Genomic DNA, 27,592 nt, shown 5'->3' on the forward strand with positions numbered 1-27,592 from the left:
GAATCTATGCGAGGGTTGTTATTATCTTTCACGGTCAATGGGATCGGAGAGAAGCAGGGAGAAGAGGGGACGAGAGCGCGCCGCGTGTAATTTGACGTTTAGCGATTTAAACGTTTGTCTGTGATCATCACGACGCATCTATAATCTACGCGTGTCTCTTTCTCTTTTACTCTCTCTCTCTCTCTCTCTCTCTCTCTTCTCCCCCTTCTCGGCAGTTTCTTTCTTTTTCTCGATATTCACCATTTCTTCGGGGGCGCTCTGTGCGTGCGCAACGCACGCACGACGGCCAAGAGGCGCAGCTGCTGCCTCGTCGACCGGAGGTGAATCCCTCGTGCAGCGTGGCGAACAGAGGATTCTCTTGCCTCTTTACCCCCTTTTAGTTGTTCACCTTCTTTTTCATCGGCCAACGTTTCTCTATACGCCTGGCGGTGTGCCGGCGCTATCACCGGTGCAAATCAGGATCCCGAGTCTATCCGTAATGGGAGTAGCGTTTTAGTCGTATATTTGAGTGGCTCTCTCTAGATGGAAGTGGAAGTCAAATCACTAGGCTGTGCACTACCTAGCGAACGACCGGCCTCGAAGTGAATGACCACCGAATCTATGCTTATCTCTCTGCGGTCATGTATTATAAAATGATGTGGAATCGATCTGAATGAATTCTAAAACGTACGAGACTTTGGCGATATTCTTTATGATATCGTTGTTCTTCAATATCTGAAGCAGTGTATAAAAGTCATTGTAAACTGCAGTATATTGTAAACAGAAGTAAACAGAATCGATAACAATTGCGATAAGTAAAAAGATTTCTTCTCTTTAACCTTGTTAATTATACAATACATTACGTACAATGATTTTCCGATTTTTTATCACACACGATCGATCGTTCAAGTCTCGGATTAATTTTCATCACTTTTATGAGTATACAGAAATTATTAAACAATTCTTACACTTGGAAAAGAGTCTGGTTGCTTTAATTTGAATTCTGATTTATAAATTATTATATCCTAGTCGTCACCGACTAAAAGTATTGTAACATCTATGTTATAATGATTTCGCACGTTTAACAATATAAATGTAATGTAATACAGTATTACATAACAGTTGCATTTAGTTGAGCATAAAATTATAATATACATATTATATGCTGTTTTTTAGTCGAAACAGTCAGAATTCTGATTAATATGATCAAAATCTTCTGATTTATTCAACCTGTTTGCATTAAACATATATTTTAACATCTTTGGAATGTATTTATAAGATTGTGTGTGTTGTATTTAGAAAATCGTATTTAAATGATATAATTAATTACTTGATGCTTTTAATATTTTAAAGAAAAGAAATGCGTAAAACACGAGTAAATCAATCGTCCATACTAAAGATTAAATGTTGAAATTGTTTTATTAACTATGCATATATAGACCAAGTCAGCTTCGATAAATACATCCACGTAATCATGGAAATTTCTTACGTATTATAATCATCGATCCATTTCGTGGAATTGTCCTTGGTGAAACAAACGTCTAATCATTTTCGAACGATCTATATGTTTAAAATTCCCGAAAGTCTCGAGAGTTTTACGGACGAGCGTTAATTGCTTTGCATTCATGCGTTTCTCATCGTCAACTCCCATTCGTGGAGAACAAGGCGAGCGGCGGCGCCTACAAATTTGCTGCAAAACGTCGTTTCCCCGCCCTTAATTTCTCACCGTTTTTCAAAAATTTCCTGGTGCCGTTCGAGTTTATCGAGGGTATACCAGCGACAAAAACGTTCGGGCCCGTGAGATACTCCGTCATTCCGTGCGCTATGGTGCCGGCAATTCGGTGGTTCGGGAAGCAGGGGGACGGCCTGGTTCTCTCGCGACCGTTGTTGGCGTGATACCCTTTTTCGACAACGACCATCCTCGAACGGCCTCGGCTCGGTATCACACGCTTCCCTCGCCCGTCCCTCACCCCCTCACTGATGCTGCTTACCTACCTACCCCCCAATCGCTACGCGCAGACCTGCGTTCGGTGTAAGTGCGAATTCCTCCTTTTTCTCTCGTTTCCTTTCGTTGGGCGGACGTGATTACTGGGAGGCCGAGGAGTTCTAAGCTGCTGCCCGTTCCTCCGGAGCACGGACATCTTTGCGGAGGAGGAGGAGGAGAGAAAGAGGCGAAGAAGGAGAAGAAGTAGAAGATGGTGAGGAAGAAGGAAGAGAGTTGTTGTGATGCTGTATGGAGAAAGAGCGAAGAGGAGGATGGTTTGGGTAGAACGACGGTAGAACGGGAAGGACGGGGGGCGGGAGAGGAGCAGCAACGATCGGCGGAGGGACGGGGGTGTACAAGAGCAGAGGTTACTTTTAATGTCTCGCGTCACGCAGCCCAAGGCACCGTGAGCCTCGCCTCGTCCTCCTTACTAATTTGGCGCCAATTTCCAGGCAACCTCCCGAGCAAAAACTAACCGAACCATATACCGCTCTCTTCTACTTCCCCCTTTCCACCCTCCCCCCTCCCTCCCTGCAGTATACGTACACGTGTACCGTGCACTTCGACGCGAGGCTCTGATTAAATGCTACTCTGCCGCGTTCGAGTCGTTCCCTCTTCCTCTTTTCTTCCTCTCTCGCGGCCTTTCCTCTTTCTCCCTCGATGATCACCATCTCTCTCTCTCTCTCTCTCTCTTTTTCTCTTCCCCTGTCTTTCGGCGGCGCGGTTTCCCACACTGTGCGGACGATGTGATACGAGACGGCGGCGGTTGCTCGTCGCGCAGCACGTGTGCGTGCCGGCCACGGAACGATCGGCGCTTATACACGCGGATCGGCGGATGATGCTCCTTTGGCCGTGCCGCTTTCCGCCTCGGATCACCATTTTTCTCCGCCGCCCTCACAGGGCGCGCGCCTCCCCCGGGAGTCGTTGCGCGAGATCGCGAGACTAAATGTTAAGCACGAATGCCCGGCGCTGAGCGTTCACGCTTGTAGATAGCCTACGCGTACTTCTGCTGGAGTATCTCAACTCAATCGGCCGACGCGGAATTTAATTCTCGTCCGCTTGAAAAAGCTGTATTACACGATAAGATAGACTGCTCTCGACTGACGGTCATTACTCTTGAAATTCTTAGGCTCAACAATAATTTTTTTTTTGCTTGCAGTCGATTTTTATATTGTACTTTAATTTATTCACTAGTAACTAGTGTTCTAATTAAAGCAACAAAAAGAAGGTCCAATAAGAATGGCACTTTGGTGAAGCAAACAGAATTTCTATAAGTTATGACAATCGGATCTCCAATGTTATTTTGGTTGGATCCTTTTATTGATTTAATTAGAACATTTTTCTCAATGATAGTTTTCCTTCCTGTATTAACTTGCGTGCGCCTGGAGAACTTTAATTTGAAACATTTTTTTTTCACGAGGTAATTTCCTCGTGAAAAATTATAACTGAGTTAAGCATCACGCAACAGTAAATAAGAAAAACGAGAGTTGATCGGAGTCACTCGTGCAACAAAGTGCATGATGTACCCTGGTCTCAGGTTCCCACGCGAGTCGGTGTAAGCGACGCCGGAAAGACGACGCCGCTCGTTGTTCACAAGCACTCGTCGATAATGCCGATCGGTACACAGCCGGTGGGTTATGCAAATACAAATCTCAGCGGGCGTCACTTTAATGGCGAGGCGACGGTGCATGGGCAGCGCGTACGACGACGCCGCGGACGAAGCGAGATAGATCCCTTCGACCGTGGATACGCGAGGATACGAAATCAGGCAGTCTCAAGGTAGGCAGTCAGTCAGTCAGTCAGACTTGCCGGTCAGGGAGGGCCGTCAGGACCAGGTCGAAAGAGAGAAGAAGAGAAAGAGAGAGAGAGAGAGTGGAGAACGCTTGGCAGGCATCCACGGGCAGTATATCACGTGGCAAGGATAAGTTTTTGATCGTGCCTCGCTATACGGATGACTCCCTGCTGGTTGACCTCATCACGCCACGCTATGGGGGTCTTTATAAACCACCATCGACTGCGCGTATCCTAATCACCTTTTGTCTTAAGCCTGCCAAATTCTTTCTTCAAGAGAGGGAGAGAGAGATCGGCGCGCTGACCCCTCTGTCGAAGGTACCCGATATCCGTCGCCGCCAACGAATGAAAACCCGAAGAAACTGCGCAAAAACACGAACACTCGAGCGGAGTGTATTTGCAAATTTGTAACGAGTACTTTTTTTATATTAAAAATAAAGGGAAAAGAAACTGAAAAATAAAGAGGAATAATTTGAGCTGAAATAAAGTTATTGGTTTCAATATATTTACATTACATAAAATTAAATAAGATCGACTGAAGTTTTGAAATACAGTCACTAAGTAATGCTTCACACAACCACACAATTTTAAACTTGAACTGTTAAAAAAGGTAAAACTAATAACAAAAACTTTAATAGCTCTTAAGACGTTCCGTAAGTTTCTTTAGCGCCAAAAAATATGTGTTAAACGAATTAAAATTATTTAAAATACTTAAGCAGATAGGTTGAAAATGTTGTATACAAATTTCATAGTCTGACTTGTCTAATTTATTTTAAAATTGCATATCCGCATGATTCTCTATACGTTTATAGGCTTCCCTTACAAAAATAAGATTTTAATTGCTTACATTCTTTCACTCCTCAGATGCAGTTTATTGAGCTGAATCGATAAAGTGTGAGTGTCTTGCTTGAATGGGGTTGAATCCATCTTCTGTCAGGATACTTTAAAGTACAGTTATACAATAAACATGAAGGATGTTACTGGAGAATAGTTGTCACTGGTTGAATTAAGTAGAGACAATGAAGGCGCAACAGTTAAACAGCTAATTCTCGGTTAAATGTTCTTCGCTTTGTCGTTAGTTGACGGAATGAATGGACATCATATTTTCTGTCACTTTTAAATGACATTGTCTGCTACCGGCATTGCAGACCTTTCATTAATTTTTCATGAAATCTTTCATTACTATGACGTAACATTACAAACTATTATCTCTCTGTTCCTACACTTCAATCGTATTAAATACTTTATATAATTTAAAGAAACAATTTTTTAAATGAAAGAATTAATGTTGAATACAATGTTCAGCGTTTACAGATTTGACATGCAACGTCAAGCATAGTTGTCTGATCTGGATTTACTTTTTCAATATGAAAAAAAAAAACTATTCAACCCCCAGCGTAGCGTTGAGTGGAATTTTTGGGTTTTTACGTTGTTGCCTTTACAATAGAGAACAATGGAAACTTTTAACTCTATAGGAAATTAGTCTCGAATATTGCCGAAGGCATAAGAAGTTTGCCTCGTTCAGTCATTCAGATACGACGGCGTTGAATAATACGTTTTGAAAAATCTGATGGAAATAACGATTATATTAATAATTACTAATTTCATTATTTAGCATATAACATTTAATAAATATTTACGTAAGCATAAACGTTAAATATAATATTTATAAATTTAATAAATATAACTTTTAAATAATAAATATAATAATTAAATAATAGTATTATAATTATATAAATAATCCAGACGTTGAATTTAATTTAAACCTGAATTGATAATTGTATATAATCCGTTATTTATTTTTTAATCTTATTAATGCATATTAACTCAACAAATCAATCGCTTTGTGACATTAGGCCTGTTCTTTTTGCCTGCACTGTCTGAACTGGTACATACAGTGCAATAAGTTGAAATGAAACAAACGTATATCTGTTTCACTTCAACTTATTGCACTCTGTGCACCAGTTCAGTAAAAAGAACAGTAAAAAGAACAGGCCTATTGTCATTTGAAAAGAATCCGTTTTTTAATATCAAAAAAAGTCTGTTAAAAAAAATAGTTACTATTTGATTTTGGTTTAGGTTTAGTGTATTGATGAAATATTTAGTAAATATAATAATAATAATAGTAAGTTTAGAAAAAATAAGATAATATTTTTAGGCAGATCTTGCCTTTACAATTCTGCCTCTTCTTAGAAAGAAACTTTAGGAACTATCATCTACTTGATTATTATTATTAGGTTATTATTACTAGACTTTTTTCAGTGAATTTGTTTGTGACTTGTTTTTCTTTTTGGCTGTTGTCAAAGTAGTTATATGTTCATTTAGGTTATTACAATATTTATAATTACTTACCAATTTTATTAGATTAGTACCATATCCGTTGTGAAAGATGGATCAAATTACAAGCTATTCACCCTGCTGGATACGCGGCAGCAAAATCGAAGAAATCGTTTGGATCGGCAAGGACGTGCTCGCCTGGTGTACTGGCGTATACATTGTGTTCTTTCACGTTGTTACGAGGCAGCAAACGCTACAATGGTGTTGGAATGATGAGACCGGTGATGGTGCTCGCTGTATATCCGGTCACGTGTCCTCGCCGATTTTCGCCTTCTCCGAGCGATCACTGAAGCCGCGAATTCTCGTCCTCGAGTATCCTTCGATGACAAGAATCTGCGAATGTGTTGAAGGATATAACAACGGTTACTTAGCGATTGCGTTCACACCAGATGATTACCTCGTGTCGCTGGGCTCTTATCCAAACTTCCCGATGATTGTATGGTGTTGGAGAACAGGGGAAAAAATTGCGATCGTCAACACATCTATACGTGACGAAATCGGTCAGACAATCAGGATAACTCGAACTGGACGCACCGTCGTCGGTCAAATGGGAAAGATTTGCGGAAAATTACTCACCTGGGAACTCGACATTATCGATAAAATTGTTATCTTAAAAGGCATTTTATTTTTCTTTCCAAGATTATTCTAAGACTTTTATTTCCAAGACTGTGAATAAAATTTAAAAAATCTGGTTAATATAAAACTCGGTTTTAGGACATTTTTAATTGTAGTATAAAAAAGGTCAAATTTATAGTTTTATTTTATTGGTTCAATTTCCAAATTGACAAACTTTGATTGTCAGCTCTGTAACACTAGATTTTCTTTCATTAGAGGTTACTACCTTTTTGAAATTCTACGTTTTCAGACTACATTCAAATGCGACATCAAGAACCTCTTGAAACCGAGTTTCACTATAATCAGATTATTTTATTCACTCATTTGCGTTGTATTAATTTGAAATTTGAATTTAAGAATTTTGAGGTCAGAATCAAATTCAGCTATTTCAAGAATCATTAGAAAACAAGATTTTCTTTAAGTTTTTTGTTAGAAAACTCTCAAACAATTAATCCAGATTTCTAATAAAACAAGTAGTTAAAAATTCCAAAATACGTAAGATATTTTCTTTCTAAAGATCACGAGGTGAAACTGCCGCAAGAAGCTATGATTCGCGGGATTGATTGGTGTCCGAGCACACCGAGCGATCCACTATTGGCTATTACTGACGTGGACGGTCATGTATATTTGAGCAACTACGACGGTACCAATGTTCTCCGTATCGTATTTTCGCAACGCTGTGGGATCTGTACAAACATTGAGATACCGGCTGTGTGCTGGTTTCGTGGCGGTATCATCCTTAAAACGACCTTTTGTCAGATGCGCTACTTCAAGAAAGAACCGACAACTGATGTCTGGCGTAAACTGTGGTACATCAAGTCGATCAACAAGCCTTATATCCTGATTGCGCATCCCTCTAAAAATTGGCTTTTCTACTACACTGTCGAGGGTTACCTGATGCAGATGATGTTCCCCGAGGGTGAAGGCACGACGCCGACGATTCATACGTATCTGTACCACGGCGGTAAACATCGCTTTATCGATTTCTTGCATCCTTGGTGCCATCATCTTGCGGCGACAGATGACCTCAAAGAATTGAGTATCCTCGAGAGCTACAGCGGCAGTGAGGTCTCCAAAGTGGAGCTCGATATAGAAGGCAGTATATCGGCTTTAGTCTCGCATCCAGACGATCCGTTGATTGTTGTCGTTAGCGATCATGGTGAAATGATAATTCTGGGTTTTACCGATCCGGAGCAACCGACGATACTGGCGCACTTTCGTCTCCAGAAGAAACCCTTAGATCTTATAAAATTTTCTCACTCCGGCAAGTAAGTCTAACAATGAGATAATTCGTGTATCGGTTTTTTGAAAGTTACAGCTACATAAAAGTTAATATGAACTGTTAATAGCAACAATAATACGTAATTAAGAGCATTTGCCTAATTTTACAAAATTCTAATTCCGTCTTTACAAATCTTTACAAATCGACAAAGTATTGTACATTAATTATACTTTTGATAATTTACGAGAGTATGTATTAAAGAGTATGCTGTTAAACACACAATAATATTAAACAATTATGATACAAATTTGGACCATTGAGAGAAAAAATCTAATTAAATAAGAAAAATTCTATATTCGGTAAAAATGGATTTTGATGCTTAAATATTTCTATGTGAATTCGTACATAGATCTGATTGTTCTAACCGGAAATCTTTTTCGGCACAATGACATATTAATACAAATTAAAAACTTACTGTCTATTTTCTAAGTATGGCAAACAGAGTCTGAAACATGTGGAAATTCCATATTACTATTATATTTCGCGAATGTGATGATGTTCTATTACATGAGTATTAATTTTCCATAAGAAGCAGCTGACAGCACTCCTCTAAATGCATTTCTACCAAACATATTTAGTCATAAGGGAGAATAAGGACGCGACTAGGATTATACACTTCTCGATGATCGATTTCTGTTGCCGACAGGTTTCTGATCGCCGCACAGAAGGAGACTGGCAATTGTTATTGTGTAAATCTGCAACACGATGCGTCGTGGGAAGTGGTGGCTCGGCTTCAAGCGAAGGGACGTCTCGCCGACGTGGTGCTGTACGACGATGAGGCGCGCGCGAGCTTAAAGGTGCTCGTGCTTCACGCCACATTGTTAGATATTAAAGGAACAACGGTAACCCAATTCCTTCAGTTAAATAATATTTTGTTTTTAACTTCCGTATGTATTGTATTAAAACGTAAATTAATCCATTTCTGTAATTAAACTGATTAGTTTTAAAATGAACAACATCCCCATTATTGCACTTATAAAGTAAATAATAAATTAAACCTCTCTCTCTCTTGCATCTAATTGTGGGGAAAATTGAATCCCGAAATGAGTTAGTTTCTATACATAATGAGTTAGTTTCTATACATAATGTAATAAACAAAAAATATTATATAGACATATAGCTGAAACTGAAATAATTAATGTGATGTCGTTGAGAATGGTTAAAAATTGAATAATATAAATAGAAATAAATTAAAAATTGAACATTCAATCGATTCTTACGTATGTAACCAAAATTAAATATTCAATTATCATTTGAATTATATCACATCAAGTTCCGCACGTTTTTTTTACTCTTGTCTTACACGCGCACGAACGTTTCTTTTATTTGATAATACTTTTAAAGCTTTCACGAGCATTATCTTCAAAGATACCAAAAGGTTTGCGGGTTATCGCAGTGTTTTTATCCATTACTAATGCCAATGTTTCGTGAACCTTGCGGTTCACTTCATCGGGACGAGAAGCACACTGATACAATATCAGTGCGCTCTATTCACGTTCACAGGTTCACGAAATATTGGCATTAGCAATAGATAAAAACACAGCGATAATTCGCAAATCTTCTGGTATTCCTTCTATTTTTTAAATTATTTTAAATTAAAAATTATAAGAATGATTAAAAGTAACTCTCAAATTGACTATATATAATTTGACATTATAAACTTAACAGTACAAGTACGAATCGTTCTGCTCGGTGGGTCAGCAATTGCACGTGTATAACGTATCGTACCTCATCGGTGCAAATATACGTCTAGTCAACGAAATCGTCGACGTTGTAACATTGCCCGCAGTCTTTTACGAGTTGTGTCACGCGCCTGGCGATCCTCGACTGCTAATAGGTTCGCCTTATTCCGAACGGCAATTGCACACGCTGAGGCTGCAACGCTTCGAGTACGCGACCTTGACGGACGCGGTGGTGACGGGCCATCATGTGCGGCTCGCTCGTGTCTTCGCTGATCGACGTTGGATTGTCACGTGCGCTTATGACGGATTGGTCATTATTCGTGACAGAACGATACGGCAAGTCGTTGCCGTGATACCGGTGCATCACAGACTCGACTCGGGCAACCGGAAGGCTATCGTTAGTTCTGACGGTGATACAGTAGTTGCTCTTGGTCATGATGGTTCTTTAATTGCAACGCGCATTCATCGTGAAAGTAAAAAAGTGTGTATTAATAATTGTATCATATTTTCATTTTTTATTAAAGTTTCCCATTTCTCTTTTAAGCCTGATTACAATGTGCTCTTTGCTTTCTGTTACTTTTTGCTTCTTACCTCTTTGTCTTTCTCTCTTCGTAATTGTTTTATCGAAAATCATATGTTTCTTGTCACGTGTTTTTTGTCTTTTTGGAAATTCATTAACTTTTTATCTCGGGCGATAGAAAACGAAGAAATAGACAGGAAATGAGAGTAACACGATTACTTGCAATGTCGTTATTTTTACTGTTATTTTGTTATAGTAATTATAAAATAATAAATTTTAGTGATTGAGTATTTTTTAAAAGTAACAATGTGTCTCAATCATAGCGTTTAGTTATCATAACAAATTGCAACATCATTATCAAATTGTTACTATAAAAAGTAACGTTAAAAGTAACGATATTCCTTCCCATCCTTGTGGCCAAGTCAAATAGGATAAGAGGCAAAAAGGCAAGGGTAAAAAGTAACAAAAAACAAGAAATAGGAAGTAAAAAACACTTTGTAATTCATTTACGTTATCTATCCTTACAAAAGGATGACAATTCTTGTCTTCAGCACAGAAGAGTACAGCGTCACCGCCCGCGAATGAAATCCAAAACGTCTATTCAGTGGACTATGAACAGTACGAAGAAAGAAAAGAAAAGATACTCTCGGATTATGCCTCTCTAGAGCCAGCAATTTGTGCCTCGTTGACCCGAGCCAGAATAAACTTCCCAGCATCGAACGAGAAAGAATTTGAAACCTGGGAAGAATGGCAGCAGTACATGCAGCTGCGTGAAGAAACAAAATTCTACGCCGCAGAGAAGGCCGCCATTGTGAAGAATCTGGAAGCCTTGAAAGTCACCATCAGACAACTCCTCGACGCTAACGAGACCTGTCCAGAGATAGAGAGGTTACCGGTGTCCGAGTTTGATCTAAACAGGGCAGGCCGTGATCAAAGATTGAAAATGGCGAAAGATGAGCGTGAGGATGTCCGTATGGAACTGGAACATCACTGTGCCTCGGTAGATCGTATAGCCAGTTGGATAAAAGCGACTTTCTGGGATCCGCAGGTTGTATTGGGTCGCTCGATATTTTCCTTTCGCGGCGATACGGAGGTGACGAATTACTCGTTGACCGAGGAGGATCCGTACTTTACGGAACACCTGCGATGGGCGCAATTTAATAGGGATTCGGTGCGCGGCATCATTTATGACACTTTCCAGCCGTGGTACAACTACACGGATGCTCAACTACAGGCGGAATTGAGCAAACCCGTTCGGGTGTATCACGAGCATGAGAGACGCAGGATAGATCTGCTTCTGGGAGAGAAGGAGCGCGAGATTGATCCTGAGGAACTAGCGGAGCTGCGGGCGGTCGATGGTAGGATGTAATAACTTTCTGTTTCTCTTCCAATGGGTATGTGTATATACGTGTGGATCCCAAGCACTGCGCTTCAATTTCCTAGTTTCTGACAACAGTAGTAATATTTTTTCTCATTCTACACACAAATCAGCATACTTTTTGTATCTCAAAAATTTTCAACTTAGAAGTAATTACCTGATTTTTTTTACGTAAATCATCTTTTATATTTCAATTAAAATTTCTATTAAATAATATATTATATATTATTGATTGTTGTCGAATTTATTAAAGTATTTGAGAATGTTATGGATATGGATTTAATCACAATTTATGAAAAAAAAAGATATTAAACAAATATTATAACGGAATAGAATACATTAAGCAGCTTATTATGACAGTATTTATAAAAAAATAAAAATTTGAGAGAAAGAGAGAGAGAGAGAGAGAGAGAGAGAGAGAGAGAGTATAAATAATACATCTAAATATTGAATGCTAAAAAAGGAAAGTTAATAATCCAGTTTTAATTTGTATAAAATTATGAGTTTTTATAAGATTTTTTATAAAAAGGTCTTTGCTCGATTAATCTCGCTAATCGTCATGACACTTATCCGCAGGTATGACAACGCATCAGTTCGTCGAGCAATCCCCTTACTATTACTCGCAGATGGAGTCTTACGGGTTTGCGCACGTAACGCTGGATGAACATTATCTGATGCACGATTATAGAAAGCTCCATACCTACTTCAACAGGCTCTTCGACGACATGTACGCGACGAAGGAGCAGGAAGCGAATATGATACGAGAGAGGAACAAGCGGATACGTCATATAGATTCTGAGCTAAGGATAATGTTCGATCAGAGCGTGCCGCAGGTTCCTGTTGATCCACAGTGGCATCCCAAGGTAAACACGAGGTGCGAGCATTGCGAGCACACAGCTTCTACTGGATATTTTAAAAGCCTTAACTAAATTATTGCAAGAGAAGCGTGAATCGATGTTCTTGTGAATAAATTAGAGGAATAAAAGTAACTCTTCTTATATGGAAGATATATTATGCCTTCAATGAAAAAAAATAATGGTAACAGATTTTTAATTCTAAAATTTTTACGAAACAGAAAATCGATTTCTAAACAAGTATCTTTTTCTAACATTTTTCTATAAAAAAAATCTGGATACAATCAAATAATACATTTCTTTTTGAAATAAATGCTATAATGATAAAAATTTATAGCACATTGAAAATTCTCAAATTAATCTTTAAAACTCTTATGTGTTCTGCACATTTCTTTTCTTTGAAATATTATACTAGGAGCATACGACTAAATAATTTATATTCTTTCTTTTTTTTGATTTACAATCTTGTAAATATTTTCTAAAGATGTTAAAATATGTTATAATTTTGGTGCACTTGCAAAAGTAATGAAAATTAATCTAGATATGAACGACATATCGTGTCGGAGACCAGATTGCCATTGTATATATTATATGTATATATATGTATAAGGATTACTTTTTACGAATTTTCTTATTTCGAGTAATAGCAACTAGATATATAACGTAAGTACGATATCGATTAGGAGAAAGTAGAGAGCATTATTCAAGTATTCCAAGACGAGGTCAAGGTGAAGCCATACGTATCGCCATCGCAACAAGAAATCCTGGACAGGCAAGCAGTGGAAGCCGAACGAATTAGACAGTTGTTACTGGCCGACGATTTTTGCGAGCGCGCCCTGATTAAGATGATGGACGGCATGCTAGAGATTCGTTGGGAAGATACTATAAAGATAGACGTGCGCAAGCCCGCGTGCATGTTGGAAAAACAGCCGGAGCAATACACACCTGACGACATCGCAGCCATAAGGAAGTATGAAGCGGATGTGGAGACTCTTCGGCAGGAACGTGAGCGTTACAGAAGGATACTCGAAGCTGATTACGCGAAGATCAATGAACTTCTGCAGGAAGGCATCGACAAGTTCGACGCTAAATTGAATGAATTCTTCCAGGTCTTTATTTTGTCGATTGAGAATTTGGCTTTTAACTACACGGTTATATTATTTAAATCCATTAAGAATTTTTTCTTAATTCTTTTATTTTAAAAAATTGCAATATTATATAATATTTATATAATATTTATGTTAAAATTTTAGTATTTCTGATTTATATTAATTAACATAAAGTGACTATGTTATTTGTGAATATTTTGTATTAATTTTTTTGAAATATTTGTACTACTTTCTAATATATTTATCTCCTATGCTTTTTACATAAATTTTCTAACAATATAATAATATTTGATAATTGTATAATAATCTGTAATATTCTTGTTATATATGTATATTAATCTGATTAATGTTAGAATGAAATAATCTTAGAATAATGTTTATTTGTAGCTAAAACTAAGAGTCGATGAGGCGTTAAATCAATTAAAACTACGCAGCATTCGCGGTCGTATGCGTATCCTTGCACGGATCAAGGGTGTGAAAGAGGAAGACGGGATGAAAAAAAAGATATCCGAGAAACATCAATACGAATATACGCTAGAGGAACATGTACAGAAGCTGAATGATGTCTATCAGGATATGCTCGCACAACACGACGCGCTCTGCTCTCGTGAGAAAACGATAGTTAAAAAGTTTCAGTATGAATTCGCCGCATTGTCGAAGGTCAACGTCGAGCTTCTCGAACGGCAATACAAGCGAAGACCGCGGGTGTCCTTGAGGAATGTCGCTGCCAGCGACTTGCTCAGTCTTGCGAAGTATCTTGTACATCATACTAAGCCGGCTTATTTTCCAACCGAATGCGCGGATTATTCGAAGATCCTGGAGAATCTTGACGTACGACCTAGCGAATTGCCGCAATCGATTGATGCGAGCCACTGGGACCATCTGACGCAATTGCGTCGTCAGAAGATTAACGTCGAGCTAAAAATCAAGGCTCGGCAGCTGGAGATAGCCGCGGTGGAGCGAACGATCGGCGTGTTCGAAGGTAAGATCAATGCGTGTAAGTCGAATGTGGCCCTTCTCAGGGATCAGTTGAGGACAGTGAGGGAGGAGCGGATATTGTGCGAGCAGGACGCGGAGGTGCAGCTGGTGCTGAAGAGGGGCCAAGTGGAGCTCGAACTACATGGTGAACGGTACGACGCGGCGGATGCTGTTTTGGTGCCGCGCGAAGAGATCGAAAGAGTCAACGAACACATCCGTGTCGCGGGTGCACATAAAATGAACGCTCTGAAACGAATGATCGATTTCCGCCACGGGATGCTGTCGACCGAGTGGGAGCATCGTTGCCTGAGAACACGCTTCAAGCAGCTGAAGGAGGATCTGCATTTCTTGAAGGACGTCACGGTCACCCGGGACATGCACACCTATTTGAAGAGAAAGGCCAAGGGACTGCGTGACGATAAAACTGCAGTGCATCTCGAGAGGGAGGTCGAGGCTACGAAAAAATCTTTAGATAAAGCTTTGTCCAAGGAGGTGAATAAACTCGAGAAACTCCGGCAGAAGATTACCCGCGTGAAGAAAAAGAACGCTAAGCTTGACCGAACGATTACTGAGATGAACGTGGCAAGGTGGGAATTGGAGTATCAACGCGACGTCATCGGGGAGATGAGACAACGCGAGCATACGGATCAAAAAATGCGTCTTTTCAAACAACGAGCCAATCTGGTCAGGAAGCTCCAAGAAAATTATGCTGAGCTTTTGGCGTTGCAGACCGAGCACGAGCTGTTGCGGTTGCAAACGTATCCCACCTTGGGACATTTTCAGACGTTGGACGATAAAGAAAAAATTTAAGACAAATAATCAATCGATCATTAATAACTTATATTGCATATTATTAATTTTCGATTTATTAGTATTTAAGAACATTATAGATATAGATTTAATTACAATTTTCTGAAAAAGTAAGTAGAAACCAAACAAATATTCAACGGAATAAGCACGTTAAGTAGCTGCAGTCTTTCCAAAAAATAAAGATTTTAATTAATATAACGCTTTTTCGTTGCGGAATTTTCGATAAAATTGTATATTTTAAGATTTGTTAAGCATAGAATAGTTAAAAAATACATGTTAAACAATATCCGTACAAAATAATATTTTACAATTTACATTGTTTTCACTACTAGGGTGCACCTTAGATAATTATTTCCAAATTAACAAATAAAAATATATTTATAACTAAATGAGGAAAAAGATGACAAAACAGATTTTTCCAACAGTCATGTTTGTTTGCTAGGTCACATCTTATCTTAATCTTCATCGAGTAATTTAATTAAGTTTACAGATAATCGCGATCCCAGGGAACTGCACGCACCAATAACAGAGCCGCGCCACGCCTGTATTTTTCGCGTGCATAAACTTAGCGTAATCTCGCGATCGCTAATTCCGCAATCACGAGGCGGCGGGGCCGGAGCCCACCTAAACTCCGCTAAATCACGATCAACGTGGCGGCCGGGATTTTAATCGGCGACGTTTCACTACGATCTTGCAAAGGACAAGCGGCAATTTACGCCGCCGGCATAAATCACCCGGCGACCCGATCTCGATACATAATGGGTGCCGCTCGCGGTCTATGCTTTTTTTTCACCATAAATAACAGTACTAATAGTACACCGGCGAGATGAATGATGCGGTCACGGCGACGGCGGCGGCGGCGGCGGTTGTGGCGGCGGAGGATCATCCGGGTCGCCGCAAAGTGCGCGCGTACGAATCAATTTAATCTGGGAAATTTCCAGGTGGTCCTTTCGAGAGAAAACGAGCGAGAGGAAAAAAGAAAGTGGAGACTCATTCTGCGACGATTAGCGACGTCGGTCCGCCATGACCGCGGTTTTCTCGGTCTTCCACAACGTTTGCCTCCAAAGTCCGCTGCCCCCAAAAAAGGGGCGCAGCCCGCCCCCGTTGTTGCCCGCGACAATGTAAATATTTTCGACTTAATAGCAGTTTGATTTTTATTAATGGAGACGGTTGCGCGCAGCCCGCGGTATTACGCGCCTATCATTCTCCAGCGTCTTTTCCATCCGCGACCGTGGTAGCCGTGCGCGGAGGGAGCGATATCCGTGACAGTCAATCGATTAATCATCGTTCCGCTGCTGACACGAGTATAATGCCGCCGTTGTCGTGTAAGAAGACGAAATTGGGATGCCGCTTGCACCTATCGCGACGCTTGTTGTAAGGCGTCCCGACAAGAGTAGTGCAGTTGTTCGGTAAAGACTAGTCTTTTATTACACGCGAATAATGAGACGCTGCATTACGATGTCGTTTGTTCAATTACTTGATATCTACTTTTAATCTGATTTTATTATTTATATTGGTCAATATATCAATATTTAATAAATATTGCAAAGCGAGATAGAGTCTGCCATATGACGAGGATAATAAAATGATAAAAACGAATTTTGCGTTATTGCAACAATGTTTGTACTCGCTTATGATTTACGTTAATGCTGCAAACTCCAATTATTATATGTGATTAACATTTAATTACTATTTAATGCGTATACACGATACGTATTATAAAATATTACACGATTCTCCTTATAAATGAAATTATTGGATATTTCGAACCATACATAATCGTGTTATTGATCGTTTTCTTTTCATAGCGCGAGTAATATAATTCCTGACAATTTAAAAATAATAACAGTAAATATTTATATATAATAAGTTGAAGTATTATTCAAATATTTATTAAAATTTAGGCTCTACGCTTTTTTCAATGTACATACTTATTGAAATAATTTTAATCCAGGTTCTAAATTGTCGCTAAATTTTGTATTACTTTCAAATATAATAATTATTATAATATTAAAAAATTGGTAATTTTGTATTTTGTTAAAAAATACGTGTAATAGATTTTTAAGCAAAATAAATTTTTAATTTTTGCTCTTGCTTACAATTAGTCGACCACATGCAAGATTTATAGTTAAAATTCACTTAGCAGAATACACCCTCATAAAATCAACGCGAAAGTGAATTCGCACGCGCGTGTACGTTGCCGCCGTTTCTGGTATCTGCATCGAAGAAGAACGGTTGTTATCGGGAGAGCCGGCCACTCCAATCAATGCAAATCAAATCGAGAGCCACAGATACGTAGAGCGTAGTCAAATCAACCGGATGAAAGCTTCATGAATGTAAAGGACCTCTTTTCCCTTCCCCCTGAATGTGAACGTGAGCCAGCCAATCTGGTAATGCGTCTTTGCCTCTGCGTCCCGTTGTGCGCCTCTCGTTTGGCGAGCAAAAAAAAGGGGGAAAGAAAATATCGGCACGTCGCGTCACGCGAAACGTCAGGTAGTCCAGCGGTGTAATAGACATCGCTTGAATATTACACGACGTAACACGTGAAATGATGTGACAATACAGGATCATACAGAGGGTGAATCGTACAGCTTGTCCACCTTGAATGTTTCTGCTGTCAGTAAAACAATGGGAGTTTTTATTATTTAGAGTTAGAGTAATTTTAAAATAGTGACTTTTTCCAGGTGACATTTTTTTAAATTCAACAGTTCCATCGCAGTTGTCACGCAATTTTCAAACTTATCGAATGAACGCAGATTTGACCATAAGTATAAAATGCCTTATTATAAGTACATACAAAGTCTTCAATTTATTGCATTTTTAAGGAAAGACTTAAAATTGTTATAAAAATATTGTTCAATAAAACCAATTGTTTAATTAATTTTTTTAATATAATAAGTTTTATAGAAAGTTACATTTATGGGGGTGCTTTATTTATGACCGTGGCTGTAATTTTTTATTTTTAACTCGTCAATATTACATCATTCCTTATTTCTACTTTTTTCTTCTTTTCTCTTATTATCTGAGACGTAAATGTAAACAATCAGATGTTTGATAAAAGTAAAAGTTGATATTTATCTGAAGTAATTATTATTAAAGACAACGATCGAACAGATCTTCTGTTTTATCCAGACCGAGAACTTGGCGCTCTTCCGGGATTACTCTATACAGCTCCGCGTCATCGCAGGTAGATTTCCCGCAGGAATATCTCGACTCGTAATAACCTTTCCGACACACGGAGTAGTGCAGTCAATAGTGTCGTAGAACGGATTGGACGAATTTTCGAGTGCAGTGAATACAAATTCGCGAATGAAATTTACTTGGTCAAAGAGAAAAATGTGCATGGAATGGAAATACTGTATCAGTGATTTCAACTAATTTACCAAGATAAACAGAGTGGAAATATTTGCACTTTACTGATGGATATCGCGTGATTGGATCTTTTTACGGTGCACTATACAGGACGATCTGTATACGATATCATACCTATCTCTTCTCGGTACCGCAGGCTTTCCTTTTTAAACCCATTGAAAATGCTAGCGCCATCACTACAGTAATTTCGGAAGATATTTCGCGTGCCTATAACAAATACATTAATTATTTTACGATCATAATATTCCACACCGCTATTTAGATTTCGATTTGTCAAAATTCGAGTTTAAAATTACAGGCTTCTTTTAAGATAAATTTTAGCTGATGATCGCAATCATCTTACCATTAACGGATTTATGGAGGCAAAAACGCAACGTGGAAGTGATCATGTTTACTGCGATCCAACGTCGAACATCCCTTTACTAAGAATTTAATATATGAAACTTTCTTCTCAACTAATTAAATAATTGAGGTTGGACAGAAAAATGCGTTAATAAATATAGAATGCAGAATAATTCAGAGTATAGTATTTTTCTACTGTTTCCGAAATTACATACAGAGTATCCGATTATTATCGAAATTCTTAAATCAAGAGCGCTATCGAATTAATTAATAAATTTCTAAGAATTGTATTTATCGCTATTTATTTCACTAATATGCTTACTCGTTGCTAATAATTCTCATCCAATATGTAAGAAAATCTAAATGACATGTATAGCCGTCTCTCGTCCGGTACTTGCATCTGTACCGCTATATATTATTAAACTTATTATCACATTTATATACAATCCCTCGCAATCTGTCGATGCCTAGCGAGGAGACGTTGCGTTGATGCGATTCTCGAGGTGAAGTCCGTCTTTCTCTTTCCTCGTCGTTCCAGTGCCGTATAAGGCGAGGCGATTGCGAGTATCCGCGCCACGAGACAGGCTCGTTGGCGCAATAAAAATTTGACACGATCGTCCACATCGCCGTGGAAGAAAAACGGTCGAGGGACGGACGGCGGGGGGAGTTAACATCGGCTGACTTTACGACTCGCGCTACTCGCGCAAGGGCGAGAGGGACGACAGCGAAACTCGTTATTATCCGACCGTACTTCTTCGTAGCGTCCAAGAAGAAGACGGCTGCAGCGATAGCGGTGACGGCGGCGGTGGCGGCAGCGCGGCGATGTGTCTTGAGTCTCTCTCGGCCTCTTCCGCCGTGGCCGATCCACGGGCCACTTTCCGACCATAAAGAGACAAAGGAACATTTCTTCTCTCTCACCCTGCGGAAGGCAGTAAACTCTCATTTTCGCAAAATAAAAAAGGCGACTGGAAATGCGCGCTCGCGGACGCACCGGGATGTGGAATTCTCGCTCGCCTCGGAATTCCACTTTTACAGGATCGACGTATTGTAAGATCGCGCGTCAATTCCGAGCGATGTTTGTCGAACATCGTCGATTAAATTCTTGTGGGTAAGCAATAAATTATTCACGCGATAATGCGAATGATAAATGGAAAGAATGATTATGCTAAAAATTTTAATCGGATACATATTCGAAATCAATTTGGTTGAATCATCAAAATAACGAAGTAGCACGCTTAAACTTTGATAACATTGCTGCAAAAAGTTTCAACATTCCAGCAACCAGTTTGAGAGCCCTATGTAATTATTTCGATGTGATCTAAAAAAAATTTTCTCAGATCTGTATCCAATTAAATTTTTAATTACTTTATCAAACCCCGTATTTCTTCCCATGTATAGATAAGGAAGTAGATAAAAACATTTTATTACAGATTCTAGAACATACAAAATAAACTAAAAATTAAGAGAAAACTAGTTATGATAAACGATAGATAGACGGTGGAAGATGTAAAGATTAAAGTGTAAAAAAAATGTGTATAATTATAACAGTGAAATAAAGATGAAATAAAATGAAAAAGAATACAGTAAAAGTGATGCACATTAAAATAAAAAAGATAATGTTTAACATTAATAGTAAATTAGTAATTTAATTTTAATTTGAATCTTCGTATGCAGATCTATTTTTTCTTCAAGGATTTGTTTACCGTACTGAGAATTGTGTAAAGAGAATGTAGCTGAAATGAAAGAAAAGTACGTTTGAATGCTCATTCAAATGCAAAAATGCGGAGCATTTATCCTTTATCATTCCACGTACATTTTCAATATGCTGCTTTTAGAAGAGCACAGGCATATGTAAGACGGGGAGTAGTATTTTCGCTCCCATCGGTCCCACGGGTGGACTCTGCCAAGGCGTGACGTTAATCCTCCGTAAGCTGGACGTTTCTGCTGTGTTCCATGCGGCGTATTTGCGTATGCACTGAATCGACGTGCAGGGAATGGCGGCGAATCGGTTGGGACGCGTTAACGCCACCCCTCGTCCGTTTTCGGCGGATTGGGCTGAACGTTCACGACGTTCCATCGTCGTACCGATGGTTAACCAACCAACGAAACGCGACCGAACGATTTTCGAGCAATAATACGCATTTCCTTCGTCGTCTAAACACTAAACCCGAACGAACCGAAGGTGCAAGCGTTACAAGGATGAATTTGGAAAAAATTAAATGCCAATGGAGATGAAAAAAATTTAAGAAACCTCTAAAAGACGAGCCCTAGACGATCAATATTATTCTACAATATTATTCGTCTAGAGGCTATATTGAGCCCCCACAGATTGTTTGTTTTAAATTGTTTTAAACAGTGCATTAAATAACACAATGAAATAATTGTACAACAATATCGAGCGTCTAAAGAGATGCTTAATTAAGATGGGCTTCTTATTTAAACCCTTTTTTTTTAAAGAAGGAATTATGTAAAGAGAGGAAGATCAGTTTAAATCAACGCGCGGTAATCTCGCAGGATGTTTCTCTCGACTAACAAAATTAGGGGTTGACTTTTCGAGACAAACAAGGAAGTTTTATGTCGCTCTAAGATTTCAATTTTCAAAGTTTGGGAGTTTCGCACGATAACTTTTGTGGACAATTTCTCCGGCGAGGGAGTTCTTTTTCTGGGGAGGATGAGCTTTCAGCTTTCTCGGCGCCGGCCGCGCTCGGGTTTTGAATTACGACCGGTGCTTATTACCATCTTCATTCTACTTTGTAACTCAGGCTCAAACTCGGAGAATGGGTGGTAGAAGAGGGCTACGACGCGAGGTCTCGCCAGGCGAACTTTACGATTACGAGACTAATCTCGTTTTAATGACAGGGTCCCACGTGGTCGGCGAATAATGAAGTGTCAAATCGGCTGGGCGCGGTGGGCGTTGTTTTCCACTTTGGGTCCCCAGCCAGATATATACATATACATTTTATATGTGTGTGCGGATGGGCCCCGGCCGCAGTAATGTATTCCGCGGGCAGATTTTAATTAGCAGCGGGAGGATCTCGCCCTTTACCACCAGGCCCACTGTATCATTATGTCCTGAAACTGCCCGTGTCTGGTGTTACCTGTTTCGGAAAACGTCCCGCCAGATGTTTCGCGGCCGTCACGCTCATCGCCGAATTTTACGCCGGCTTTTTGAGACGGGAACTCGAGAGAGGCGCCGCAGCGCCCCGTCTCTCCATGATACGTATTGTTCCCGAGCGCTTGGGAAACCTGAAAGAAATCCGTAACATTATCGGCGATATGAAAATTCTAGCGTATCTAATTCTCCTGCGCATCTAAGAATAATTCAAACTTTTACACGCGGCATACGGCCGTTTTTGGAAGTTTATATCAGGATATTCTGATTTCATCAATCAGAATTTCGTTTATCTCAACTAGAACTTAATAGATTTTACTTCCCAGAAAAGTGATTCTAATTATTTTCAATCACAAAATTGCTCGTTAATTAATATTTTAGAAATTAATAAGAAATTTTATATCTAAAAATGACTCAAAATTGAATTGAAATATAAAATGAAATTTGTCATTATTTTTAATAAATCTAAATTTGATTAACAAAAAACCTAAAACTTATGGCAATAAAAAAATATAAGGCAGAGTAAAGACGGAAATACTGAGTCTGAATCAATCTAAATGCTTTATTTTCTTTCTTTTCATAAAATAAAAGACTCTAATTGGTTATTTTTCTTATGCTTTATAAGGTCTGTACTCCGGTCTTAAGACGTAAACAATGGCAAAGTGTTGGTTCGCTTTCTGCCAAAGTTCTTTCGTGTGCCTTTAAGATGTAAAATCGTATCGCGTATACTTTGGTTGTTGGACAAGATGAACTCGCCTTCGTAATCCTCGTATACAATATAAAGAGAAATTTTCTTTGACAATACACGGCGCGAGTGGTGAGAAATGGACAAGCAGAGAGTCTTTGTACGTCGTCGCAAGAATGTCCGCGCGCGATATTTACGATCGAGGGAGCGTATCCTCGGGCGGCAGAGCGCAGAGAACAATGCATCTCGCGCGTTACAGCATGCGATTGGTTGCACGCGACGCGTGCGGCGTGATTCTCCTTGCGCACCCCGAAAAAATCACACGTGCACCGCTCGGCCGACGCATAATGAGTTGCATGCCGATACCGCAACAGCGATCGATTTCTGCCATAGCGCAACTTCGGTCGCACGCCGGAGACGGAGATGACCGCGCGTGCATATCAAGTTGTATAGAAATATTCCTGTGAGAGAAGAGCCTGAATCTCGTCCTCTTTCTCTTTGGAAGAATCCTTCGGCTGTTCTTCTCGCCTGTTTCTGCATGGCACTAATGACCACCGCCGCACATATCAGTAATTTCGCTTTTTCGCCGATGGTAATTCTGCAGCCCCAAATGATCCCACTGTTTTTGACTGATGCGCGCTATTATGACGAACGAGGACGTCCACCGCGCGGAACTTGCGGGTAAGAGGGAGGACGACAGGCCGGACGGATCGATCAAACGCGCGTGTTGTTAGTAATTAGCGTATTAGTCGTGACTGTGCGAGTCGACGACGTAATAATCGCGTCGCATGTGGTCTCACGTAAGCTAGCCCGACGTCGGGTTTAATAGTCGCCGATTCGTTCCCGGTGCTCGTTAGCGCGCGTAGCTGCCACTCGGAATGAGAACTGATCCAGCCGATTTATCAACTCTGCAACTTGGACACGAAAATACGCCGCGGATCGGTCCGATTAAGGCCCGGTTTTTCATTATCTGGTTAACTTGTGGTTTAGAGTAAACTTCACTTAACTCGACGGTAATATAAAAATTGTATTTTTCTTGCTGTGATTAATCACTAAACTGATGATTTTGCAGTGGTACGTTTAAAAGTTACTTATTACAAAATCATCAGTAGGCTAAGAGAAATTGTAAATCAAGTCTCTTTCTTGGCTATATTGTATGCTGAAGTGAAGTAAATTATATTTTATTCAAAACCATCAGTAATGATTATCCACAGTTAGAGAAAAGAGTCGGTTTTTGATCAATTCTAGATTGGCCTGAAAACTCAGTAATGAGTCATTTGGTAGGTCTGGCACACTGTGTATAATCTATACAATTAAACCGAAATTTTTTCTTAGAAATGCGCACGTTAAAATGAAAGATGAGCCGTGTATAATAGCGCACTCAATTATGCGCAGCTCAGTCGATTTGTTTTGAAGTCAAAATTTCCATTCTTAAAGCATCGTCGCGCAGACGGTACCCGAGCACATTTTTTCCAGACAATTAGGAGCGCATCAAGCGACCGCCATAAATGCGCCCGAAACGATCGAGTCGGAGCAACGCGCTCCGCGGTTTGCTCCGGAACGACTTCCCATTCAATTAGCGCGAGATTTCCAGCCATCGTCATGCGAGCGTACGCGTTCACAATAATACTACTCGAGAGAAGTATGGACATCCACCTTCCAAATCGGATAATAATGATGCTTCGTATTACGTTAGTACGATAGTCGTTGGTTTTGGCCAAAGCCGCGATTTTTCAATAATTATACTAGCTGTCAGAAATCTTCAGAAGAATACAGCAGCTGAAGAACAAATATAATAAATTTTTCTAGAATCAGGAAAGCGTGTATAAGACTTTAATTATCTAATAGTAAAATGGAATGCGACCTAATTTGTATACTCTCTAAAAGTGAATCAGTGACTTTAGTATCACATTTATCACGACAGAGTAAATCTCGTCAGTAAATATTTAATATTTTTCAGTAATAGTACAGATATCGTACACATATTTACTTCTCTCTGTGGTTACGGCATATAGCTTCTCATATAGAGAAGCGCTCAGTCTATGTAATGTGTATTGAAAAATGATCAAACCAGAGCATCGAGTCTGATCCCTTTTGTTCTGGATATTCGAAAATATCATTAAAGAGTATGTAAAGAATTATATGACACTTCTAATTGACACACGATTTTGCAGTGGCAAATTTACCATTGTTGAAGAATATTCAAATCCCTCATCTTTTTCCCGAGTTTCCCATGTGAAGGATCACAAAACGGAGACAGGGCTGCGATATCCGCCTGCAGTTCCATGTTACATGGAAATATGGTTATGCGAGCGAGCTCGTCCACCCGTAGGAGCGTATTCGTGCGTCACGACTTGAGACTGCCTCGAGAGGAAGAGAAAGACGGACGATGTTTCACCCTTTAGGCCCCTTTCTTCCCTATGCAGCCGCCTTCACCTCTCATTCCTCCCTCTCCCTGTTCCTCGTCGCGCTCTTCATACCAATCGTCTGGTTTCCACGCGAAATCTCGGCCGCCATTAATTCAGCCGCGGCCGACAGGTCACTCGAGTAGAACAGCCCATTACAGATATTACGAACTCGCGTAAGTTCCCTCCTCGTCTTTCCTCTTCGCCATTGACTCATAATTATTATTGTTGTTTGCTTTGCGGCCCATTCGCTGCACTATTCCCCCCGCTCATCGCTGCGGCGACGCCTCACGATGCCATCAACCCCCTTCATCGCGGGTCCGTTGCACCTTTCCGCAATGGGTCGCCGGGGTGACCGGCAATTTGTTTCTAAATTTATTACCGATGACTGATAGGCAGGCAACGTGCAGAACGCGGCGCAGCAATGTTCCTCTCTCCACCGTATTGCGTCGGTGATATCGAATTGGAATCGACTCTCGGGACCACTGCCGGCCGGGGCGCTCGCGGCCCTCGACTCTTGACGCGTGCATTGCGGAGGGGGCCGGCGGAGGCCTCTGATAAGGGTGCGAACGGACCCGGTTGTAATAAATATCGAAAGAAAGGGGGAAAGAGGATGTGCGGCTGTAAGCGAAGGAAGTCCCCGAAAAGATCTTCATCACCTCGCTTCACTCAAGTAGATCCTAACAATAAAATGAGCATCTTTTTCTTACAAAAATATTGCACCACGTAAACGAAGTGCTACTACAAATTTAATTACTACAAATAAGTTTCACTTTCGTCTCACTATCAAACGTACAACACAGATAATTCTCTCAACAATAATATTGCAGCAACATCGCAATATCTCTGCAATATTACATTAACGTTACAAATTGTAGCAATACTACTATATAAGCTTTTATGCTGTATGAGCGGTCTTTTCAAAATATACATATATTAAAAATTTAGAAATAGGACAAAAAATGTGTCGTAATTCATAATTAAAGTAAACGAATTTGCTTAGTTTTTTTTTCGAAAGGAAGATAAAGGAAGATTAATAAAAAAAATATAGATTTTTCTCTTTCAATCCACACGCGATACAAGATACGCGATACACATGTTCTTCTGAATAGATGTTCTTCTCAATAATTCTTCTCTCTCTCTTCGAAGCGCTTAAACCGGGATATATATCTCGAGATAGTTCAAATTATCTAAATCGACGAAAAAGGAAAGAAGATAAGAGACGTTGTTGCGGCAGCAAAGTAGAAAGCGCGCGAGAAACTAGGACGGTCCAGACCGGAAATCGGCGTTTTACATAGTCAGCTAGTCTTCAACTATCAAATTAGGGCGGTCTGTTGCACGCGTTTCACACGTGGTTCGACGAAAGCGAGGACCGCGAGGTTCTCACGTTCGCGTGCACGTTCACGGAGGGGCAAGGAGAGGGCGGTTTGCAAATAAGAATCACATGAGGGGTGGGGCGGCGTCGGGTGAGGCCAGAGGGAGAAGCCCTGGTCTCTGGGCCCCGTCGAAATCACCTTAAATACAGGTCACGCGTGCTTCGTCCGCTTGCTTTTTGCACCGCGGTTTTCGGTATTCGTCTGCTGTCCGCGTACAAAAGTCATCGTTAGAGGCCCGATATTCTCGAGCGCACACTTATGTTTCGTAGTAGTACGAAGTTATTCTTCCGAACAGTTAAGCTGGCACTTTCATCGGCGGTTGGATCTTCTTTTCTCGATCGAGGAAAGAAGAGAGTTCGAAAAAAAAAAGAATAAACTGTATTCAGCAATTTTATCCGCAGTCATGTTCATAATCATATAAGGAAAGAGCGGATTTGTTGAAGGATATTTAAAGATTTAGCTAGATACAAATTTGAAAATATAATTTTGTTGGATCATCTAGTTAAATTTTTAGATCCTTCAGCAAAATCATTTTTTCCGTGCATCACTTTTATTATGTATCACCACCCTTGAAACTCAGATCTCAAAAATTATCTTTTTTTAATCTTTAGTAACTACAAAATTCTTGATTTTTTAACATTCTTTTTAGGTTGAAATTAGTGAAAGAAACACGAATAAATTCAAAACCTTTGATGCCCGTTTCTATTAATTTAGATTAACTTTTTAATGTCGACAATTTTTTCCTGATTCTTAAAAAAAGACGAAGATCAAGTTGATCGAGATAAAGTTAAAGTCAATTTACATTGATAGAATGTAATTGATCGGGTATGAGAAACTATATTGAACCGCCAGTTTGGATAGAGAGGCTCATCGCCATGAAATAACTTTGATTTCGGGAGTCGGTAGGATGTTTGCATACTACTCTTTATCGGTTAACCCGCTTCCTTGTGTTCTCTTTTCGAAAAATTATCCCCCGGGCGG

At 39.8% G+C, this 27,592-nt stretch overlaps 1 protein-coding gene across 1 annotated transcript; it reads left to right on the forward strand.

Annotated features, from left to right (window-relative positions):
* Positions 1–6,143: 6,143 nt before the first annotated feature.
* On the forward strand, positions 6,144–15,319 carry LOC108780126 (cilia- and flagella-associated protein 43). The gene is made up of 8 exons (XM_018547720.1): positions 6,144–6,708; positions 7,224–7,974; positions 8,635–8,830; positions 9,657–10,143; positions 10,742–11,548; positions 12,145–12,431; positions 13,106–13,531; positions 13,919–15,319. The coding sequence occupies exons 1-8, from the start codon at positions 6,144–6,146 to the stop codon at positions 15,317–15,319; spliced, it is 4,920 nt and encodes a 1,639-aa protein (XP_018403222.1).
* Positions 15,320–27,592: the final 12,273 nt, after the last annotated feature.

The sequence above is a fragment of the Cyphomyrmex costatus genome, unplaced genomic scaffold, assembly GCF_001594065.2.
Source record: "Cyphomyrmex costatus isolate MS0001 unplaced genomic scaffold, Ccosl1.0 scaffold685, whole genome shotgun sequence".
NCBI lineage: Eukaryota > Metazoa > Arthropoda > Insecta > Hymenoptera > Formicidae > Cyphomyrmex > Cyphomyrmex costatus.